At 44.9% G+C, this 8,675-nt stretch overlaps 1 protein-coding gene across 3 annotated transcripts in view; it reads right to left on the reverse strand.

The window, feature by feature from the left end:
- LOC139382005 (BAH and coiled-coil domain-containing protein 1-like) overlaps positions 1–8,675 on the reverse strand; it is a 118,717-nt gene that overhangs the window by 60,814 nt on the left and 49,228 nt on the right. For all 3 annotated transcript variants that reach the window (XM_071125912.1, XM_071125914.1, XM_071125913.1), the window contains exon 4: positions 596–712. In XM_071125912.1, the coding sequence (XP_070982013.1) occupies positions 596–712 (117 nt within the window). The remainder of the gene's footprint in view (positions 1–595; positions 713–8,675) is intronic.

Below are 8,675 nucleotides of genomic sequence, written 5' to 3' on the forward strand. Positions count from 1 at the left end.
GTCTCTCTCTCTCTCCCTCTCTCTCTCTCACACACACACATACCCACTCTCTCTCACACACCCATACCTCTCTCTCTCTCTCACACACACACATACCCACTCTCTCTCACACACCCATACCTCTCTCTCTCACACACACACACACACACACACACTCTCTCTCACACACCCATACCTCTCTCTCTCTCTCACACACACACACACACACACACACACACGCACCTCTCTCTTTCACCCACACACATCTCTCTGTCTCTCTCTCACACAGATACAAACCCCTCGCTCTCTCACACACCTATTTCTCTCTCTCTCACACTCTCACATACACAACCGGTGTGAAATGGCTAGCTAGTTAGCAGAGTGTGCGCGCTAATAGCATTTCAATTGGTGACGTCACTCGCTCTGAGACCTTGAAGTAGTTGTTTCCCTTGATGCGGCTTTTGTGAAGCGATTGGTAACGATGCTTCAAGGGTGACTATTGTCTATGTGTGCAGAGCCCAGGTAGGGATGGAAGCTATACTGTTACACATACACACCTCTCTCTCTCTTAAATACCTCTCTCTCTGACACACCTCTCTCTCTGTCTCACACACACCTTTCTGAGTGTCGTAGAAGCGGTGCTGTCCGTAGAGAATGCTGCTGTTGCTATGGTGATCCAAGGAGCTCATGGGAAGAAAGGGGGAAGTCAGACCTCCTGAATACCGGGGATACCCTGAGAGAGAGTGAGGAGGGGGGAGAGAGATATAAGAAGAGCGAGGAGAGAAAGAGAGGGAGAGAGACCAAAATAAAGTGGGAGAGATAGAGTTAGAGAGAGGGTGGAAGTGAAACAGGGGAGGGAGGGGGAGAGAGAGATGTTAAATTAAATGTCATTTTGACATTAGGCCTAAATGCCACCAACATGATTATCCCCATCATTTACAGCAGATACAGCGGTGACAACAACAATACCAGAGAGTAACTGACAAGAGATGGGTATTTTTCAGGATGGACTTTGCTTATACAAAACAAGTCTGTGTTTTTCTCTTCAGGATGCTCTGCCTATAACCCATTTCTTTGGAACGCCGTTAGGGTATTTGTGTGTCAAAAACAATACACGTCATATAACACTATTTGACGTGTCAAATCAGCTTTTCATTTGACAGGGTAAATAACACAATTCTATTATAGAATGTTGTGTGTGCTGAATTTGCACGTGCAAGCCAAGCTCCACCACTACGATCACAAGTACTGTCAAAGCTCTACAAAAAATACAAGTCTGCAAACAAGCACACACCTGCCACAAACGATGTGTTTACAATACCGCGTTGGTAATAAGCCATTATTTGTTCGACTGAATGGGAAAACGTCTGTGTGTGCATTTGAAATAAGATCAAACGCGCAGGATCAAAAATGTAAGCAAATATCTTTGATACGTATGTTATTAGCAACTTCTGGAGTAGCTAGCTAGCTAGCTTTAGCTTGGTACCTAGCTAGCACAAATCCAACCAGCCTGAAAACAATGACCAGGAGAAACTTCAGTCATTTTCAATATTCTTAGCAATGATTTAGGAATCCATGTGAGTAAGTATTAGTACATGTTGTTAAACTTCAGTTCATGAAAATAACTAGCTGTAAATGATGGGGATAATCATGTTACTTAACCCTGTTGCCCAAAGCTAATGTTATAAGCAGCCAACAAGCTTCCTCTGGCTAGTGAGGCTTGACTGGACTGGGTTATGTGTTGTGAAGCTAGCCACAATAAGGATTAGCCACAATAGTGGAATTGCGGTTGGCCTTCAAAATTAAAGTCCCTCTTTGAAACTGACCGAAGATTACAATTGGTGGAATCATGGCATATTTAGACTAGGTAATGTTAAACAACATTGGAGTGTGTAATGTGGAGCAATAAAATTAGGTATTAGTCTACTTGGTGACACCCACAGAACACAACTGTGAAGAGTTTACACAAATATTAGCGTTGTAGCTCTTATCAGGGACTTTGACTGAGGGACATCACCTGACCATTCAGCCTATTGTGCGTATTGTCAATCAAATTGCACGGTAAAGCTTTACCTAAGGATTGGAGATCAATGAAATTGGATATTAGTCTACAAGTGTTTTTTTTCCAACTTCCTCCTCGGAGTTCTCAGACTCCAAAACATCCACATTATATTGTTTTTCCTCTGGAAAAGTGTTCAATACACATAGTAGGTTGACTGGTACAAAAAAATGTGGCTCAAATCAGTGGTTTCAGATTCCCGCCGTAAGAGCTGTTCTCTGGGTATACAGTGCCTTGCAAAAGTATTCATCCCCTTTGGCGTTTTTCCTATTTTGTTGCATTACAACCTGTAATTTAAATCAATTTTTATTTGGACATACACAAAATAGTTTGAATTGGTGAAGTGAATTGGAAAAAATTACTTGTTTCAAAAAATTTAAAAAAAATAAAAATGGAAAAGTGGTGTATTCACCCTTTGCTATGAATCAAATCAAATCAAAGTTTATTTGTCACGTGCGCCGAAAACAACAGTGAAATGCTGTTAGAGTGAAATGCTTACTTACAGGCTCTGACCAATAGTGCAAAAAAGGTATTAGGTGAACAATAGGTAGGTAAATAAATAAAACAACAGTAAAAAGATATATACAGTAGCGAGGCTGTAAAAGTAGTGAGGCTACATACAGACACCGGTTAGTCAGGCTGATTGAGGTAGTATGTACATGTAGATATGGTTAAAGTGACTATGCATATATGATGAACAGAGAGTAGCAGTAGCTAAAAGAGGGGTTGGTGGGTGGCGGGACACAATGCAGATAGCCCAGTGCGGGAGCACTGGTTGGTCGGCCAATTGAGGTAGTATGTACATGAATGTATAGTTAAAGTGACTATGCATACATGATAAACAGAGAGTAGCAGCAGCGTAAAAGAGGGGTTGGGGGGTGACACACAATGTAAATAGTCCGGGTGGCCATTTGATTACCTGTTCAGGAGTCTTATGGCTTGGGGGTAAAAACTGTTGAGAAGCCTTTTTGTCCTAGACTTGGTGCTCCGGTACCGCTTGCCATGCGGTAGTAGAGAGAACAGTCAATTACTGCGGTGGCTGGGGTCTTTGACAAATTTTAGTGCCTTCCTCTGACACCACCTGGTATAGAGGTCCTGGATGGCAGAAAGCTTGATTTACTGGGCCGTTTGCACTACCCTCTGTAGCACCTTGCGATCAGAGGCCGAGCAATTGCCGTACCAGGCAGTGATGCAACCAGTGCTCTCGATGTTGCAGCTGTAGACCCTTTTGAGGATCTCAGGACCCATGCCAAATCTTTTTAGTTTCCTGAGGGGGAATAGGCTTTGTCGTGCCCTCTTCACGACTGTCTCGGTGTGTTTGGACCATTCTAGTTTGTTGTTGATGTGGACACAAAGGTTCTTAAAGCTCTCAACCTGCTCCATTACAGCCCCGTTGATGAGAATGGGGGCGTGCTCGGCCCTCCTTTTCCTGTAGCCCACAATCATCTCATTATCTTGGTTACGTTGAAGGATAGGTTGTTATTCTGGCACCACCCGGCCAGGTCTCTGACCTCCTCCCTATAAGCTGTCTCGTCGTTGTCGGTGATCAGGCCTACCACTGTTGTGTCATCTGCAAACTTAATGATGGTGTTGGAGTCGTGCCTGGCCATGCAGTCGTGGGCGAACAGGGAGTACAGGAGGGGACTGAGCAAGCACCCTTGGGGAGCTCCAGTGTTGAGGATCAGTGTGGCAGATGTGTTGCTACCTACCCTCACCACCTGGGGGCGGCCCATCAGGAAGTCCAGTATCCAGTTGCAGAGGGATGTGTTTAGTCCCAGGATACATAGTTTAGTGATGAGCTTTGAGGGTACTATGGTGTTGAACGCTGAGTTGTAGTCAATGAATAGCATTCTCACATAAGTGTTCCTCTTGTCCAGGTGGGAAAAGGCAGTGTGGAGTGCAGTAGAGATGGCATCATTTGTGGATCTGTTTGGGCGGTATGCAAATTTGAGTGGTTCTAGGGTTTCTGGGATAATGGTGTTGATGTGAGCCATTACCAGCCTTTCAAAGCCCTTCATGGCTACGGACGTGAGTGCTGCGGGTCTGTAGTCATTTAGGCAGGTTGCCTTTGTGTTCTTGGGCACAGGGACTATGGTGGTCATCTTGAAACATGTTGGTATTACAGACTCAATCAAGGACATGTTGAAAATGTCAGTGAAGACACCTGCCAGTTTGTCAGCAAATGCCCTCCGGCTACGGAGAGCGTGATCACACAGTCATCCAGAACAGCTGATGCTCTCATGCATGCCTCAGTGTTGCTTGCCTCGAAGCGAGCATAGAAGTGGTTTATTAGTCTTGTGGTTTAGGCAAGTCTGGTAGGCTTGTGTCACTGGGCAGCTCGCGGCTGTGCTTCCCTTTGTAGTCTGTAATAGTTTGCAAGCCCTGCCACATAAGACGAGCATCAGAGCCGCTGTAGTATGATTCAATCTTAGCCCTATATTGACGCTTTGCCTGTTTGATGGTTCGTCGCAGGGCATAGCAGGATTTCTTGTAAGCTTCCAGGTTAGAGTCCCGCACCTTGAAAGAGGCAGCCCTACCCTTTAGCTCAGTACGAATGTTGCCTGTATTTATGGCTTCTGGTTGGGGTAGTCACTGTGGGGACGAGGTCCTCGATGCACTTATTGATAAAGCTAGTGACTGATGTGGTGTACTCCTCAATGCCATCGGAAGAATCTCGGAACATGTTGCAGTCTGTGATAGCAAAACAGTTCTGTAGTCCAGTCCTGAAGCCCCTAAATAATATCTGGGACAATCAACTACCTTCAGAAGTCACATAATTAGTTAAATAAAGTCCACCTGTGTGCAATCTAAGTGTCACATGATCTGTCACATGATCTCAGTATATATACACCTGTTCTGAAAAGCCCCAGAATCTGCAACACCACTAAGCAAGGGTCACCACCAAGCAAGCAGCACCATGAAACCCAAGGAGCTCTCCAAACAGGTCGGAGCGAAGTTGTGGAGAAGTACAGATCAGGGTTGGGTTCTAAAAAAAATCCTTAACTTTGAACATCCCACGGAGCACCATTAAATAAAAAAATGTAATGGAAAGAATATGGCATCACAACAAACCTGCCAAGAGAGGGCCGCCCACCAAAACTCACAGACCAGGCAAGTAGGGCATTAGTCAGAGTCAACAAAGAGACCAAAGATAACCCTGAAGGAGCTGCAAAGCTCCACGGCGGAGATTGGAGTATCTGTCCATAGGACCACTTTAAGCCGTACACTCCACATAGCTGGGCTTTACAGAAGAGTGGCCTGAAAAAACACCATTGCTTAAAAAACAAATAAGTAAACACATTTGGTGTGGAAAAAAGTACTCTGGTCAGAAGAGACTAAAATTGAGCTTTTTGGCCATCAAGGAAAACACTATTTCTGGCGCAAACCCAACACCTCACATCACCCGAGAACACCATTCCACAATGAAGCATGGTGGTGGCAGCATCATGATGTGGGGATGGATGTGTTTCATCGGCAGGGAAACTGGTCAGAATTGAAGAAATGAGAGATGGAGCTAAATACAGGGAAATTCTTGAGGGAAACCTGTTTTAGTCTTCCAGAGATTTGAGACTGGGATGGAGGTTCACCTTCCTGACCTAAGACAGGGAATTCTTACTAGGATTAAATGTCAGGAATTGTGGAAAACTGATTTTAAATGTATTTGGCTAAGGTGTATGTAAACCTCCGACTTCAACTGTAGCTAGATACAGTAGTTATCTGGCTAACTATAGCACTGAAACACATTATGTTGTTTTGCTATGTTTTTGGGAAAGAACATTGTTTGCATCCATTAGCTAGCTAGATTTTTTTATGACCAGCACTGTCCAGAGCTTGGGGAAGTGTGTCTGCGCTCGTGCGACAGCGGTAGGTGCGTGAGACAAAACTTTACCAGCATCATAGCATACAGGTGAATCGTTGTGACATATGAAATATAAGTGACAGTGAACTCAATGTGTAATACCTACGTAAAAATATACGAACATGTTAAATGACTATGTGACGTGCAGTCATATTCAGGTCCTGATTGGTCAACAAGCTTATTTGACGTGTATCTTTTTTGACTCGCAAAGATCCAAATGGCGTTCCATACATTTCAACCCATCCTTTCACACACACACACACAGTTCTTCCCAGGGGGTCAGCGGGAGGTAAATGGCCGGTCCACTAAACTCCTTGCCTCCAAGGACATTGAACTGTATCCTGGGATAGCGGAGGCCTCAGCAGGGGGTGAGGGGATATTTATGTGTAAACCAAACATTTCTGTCACCATGCAGCAGACAAAACACACAAACCAGACATACACACACATCAAACACATGCAAACAAGTACACCTACTGTACATACCCACAAACACACGTTGTGTGTGTGTGTGTGTGTGTGTGTGTGTGTGTGTGTGTGTGTGTGTATATGTGCCCTCTCACAGTTGGTTTCCCAGCTGGTTAATTGGCAGCAGTTAAACGTTTAATGGTGGTGGCCAAAGTAAACAGCACTCCATAAAACTCATCCTCCACATTCCTCAGATGCACAAAACCACCAACATGCTGGTCCCACTCAGCGTATGTGTGTGTGTGTGTTTTAACAACCATTGAATCTAAATGGCAACAATTACCCAAAAGGCTCCATCAGCAATCTAGAGGCAATCACAAACTAATGGTGATAAACAGAGAGAAGGAGGGAGAGAGAGAGAGACCAAAGCCATCACCTACAGAGAGATGAACCTGGAAAAGAGTCCCCTCAGCAAGCTGGTCCTGGGGCTCTGTTCACAAACACAAACAGACCCCACAGAGCCCCAGAACAGCAACACAATTAGACCCAACCAAATCATGAGAAAACAAAAAGAGAATTACTTGACACATTGGAAAGAGTTAACAAAAAAACTGAGCAGACTAGAATGCTCTTTGGCCCTAAACAGTTAGCACACAGTGGCAGAATACCTGACCACTGTGACTGACCCAAATTTAAGGAAAGCTTTGACTATGTACAGACTCAGTGAGCAATAGCCTTGCTATTGAGAAAGGCCGCTGTAGGCAGACATGGCTCTCAAGAGAAGACAGGCTATGCGCACACTGTCCACAAAATGCTGCACTTCCTAACCTCCTGCCAAATGTATGACCATATTAGAGACACATATTTCCTTCAGATTACACAGATCCACAAAGAATTCTAAAACAAACCCAATTTTGATAAACTCCCATATCTATTGGGTGAAATATCACAGTATGCCATAACAGCAGCAAGATTTGTGACATGTTGCCAGAACAAACACCATTGTAAATACAACCCATATTTATGTTAATTTATTTTCCCTTTTGTACTTTAATAATAATATGACATTTGAAATGTCTTCATTCTTTAACAAACATTTGTGAGAGTAATGTGTACTGTACATTTTTTAATAGTTAATTTAATGTTTATTAACTATTTCACTTGCTTTGGCAATGTAAACATATGTTTCTCATGCCAATAAAGTCCCATAAATTGAAATTGAAATGTAATTGAGAGGGGGGGCCGAGCGAGAGAAAGAGAGAGAGAGGGGAGAGAGAGAGGGGAGAGAGAGGGGACAGAGAGAGGCGAGAGGAAGAGATAGGGGGAGAGAGGAGAGAGAGAGAGATGGGGGAGAGAGGAGAGAGAGAGAGAGAGAGAGAGAGAGAGGGAGAGAGAGAGAGAGAGAGAGTGAGGGAGTGAGTGAGTGAGGGGGAGAGAGGGGGGAGAGAGGGAAGGAGGGAAAAGAAAGTGGGAGAAGATGGGGTAAGAGAAAGATGGGGAGAATGAGAGATGGGGGGAACAGAGAGAGAGGGAGAATGAGAGAGGGGGGAGAGAGAGAGAGAGGGGGAAAATGAGAGAGGGGGAAGAGAGAGGGGGGAGAATGAGAGATGGGGGAAGAGAGAGAGGGGAGAATGAGAGATGGGGGGAACAGAGAGAGAGGGAGAATGAGAGAGGGGGGAAGAGAGAGAGAGGGGGAAAATGAGAGAGGGGGAAGAGAGAGGGGGGAGAATGAGAGATGGGGGAAGAGAGAGAGGGGAGAATGAGAGATGGGGGAAGAGAGAGAGGGGAGAATGAGAGATGATGGGAAGAGAGAGGGAGAGAAATGGAGACATGGTACCTGCCAGAACAGTTTGAGAACTCTGTCAATATAAACTATAATCTGTAGGGACAAGGACAGGTGTTTGACTGAGAGTGTATGTGAGCGAGCATGGTGTTTAGTGTGTGCGTATGTAGTGTCCAGGCTCTCCTCTCTGTGCTAGCTGTGCTCCACTCTCTGGACTGAAGCCAGATGGCAATCTGCCTACTGGGGCTCCCTGGATTGGATTCTTCAAAACAATCATTTGTTGTGTGTGTGTGTGTGTGTGTGTGTGTGTGTGTGTGTGTGTGTGTGTGTGTGTGTGAGTGAGTGAGTGAGTGAGTGAGTGAGTGAGTGAGTGAGTGAGTGAGTGAGTGAGTGTATGTATGTATGTGTGCACTTGTTCACACACACACACACACACTTTAAAGGTGAGCCACACAGAGATTAAATTGCTCTCTTTTACTCCTCCCTCTCTCTCTGCTCTATCTCCTCTCTCTCTTTTTCTCCTCTCCCGCTTCCCCTCTCTCTCCCTCTCTCTCAGTCTCCTCTCTCTCTCCCCTCTCTCTCTCTCT

The sequence above is a fragment of the Oncorhynchus clarkii genome, chromosome 23 (genome assembly GCF_045791955.1).
Source record: "Oncorhynchus clarkii lewisi isolate Uvic-CL-2024 chromosome 23, UVic_Ocla_1.0, whole genome shotgun sequence".
NCBI lineage: Eukaryota > Metazoa > Chordata > Actinopteri > Salmoniformes > Salmonidae > Oncorhynchus > Oncorhynchus clarkii.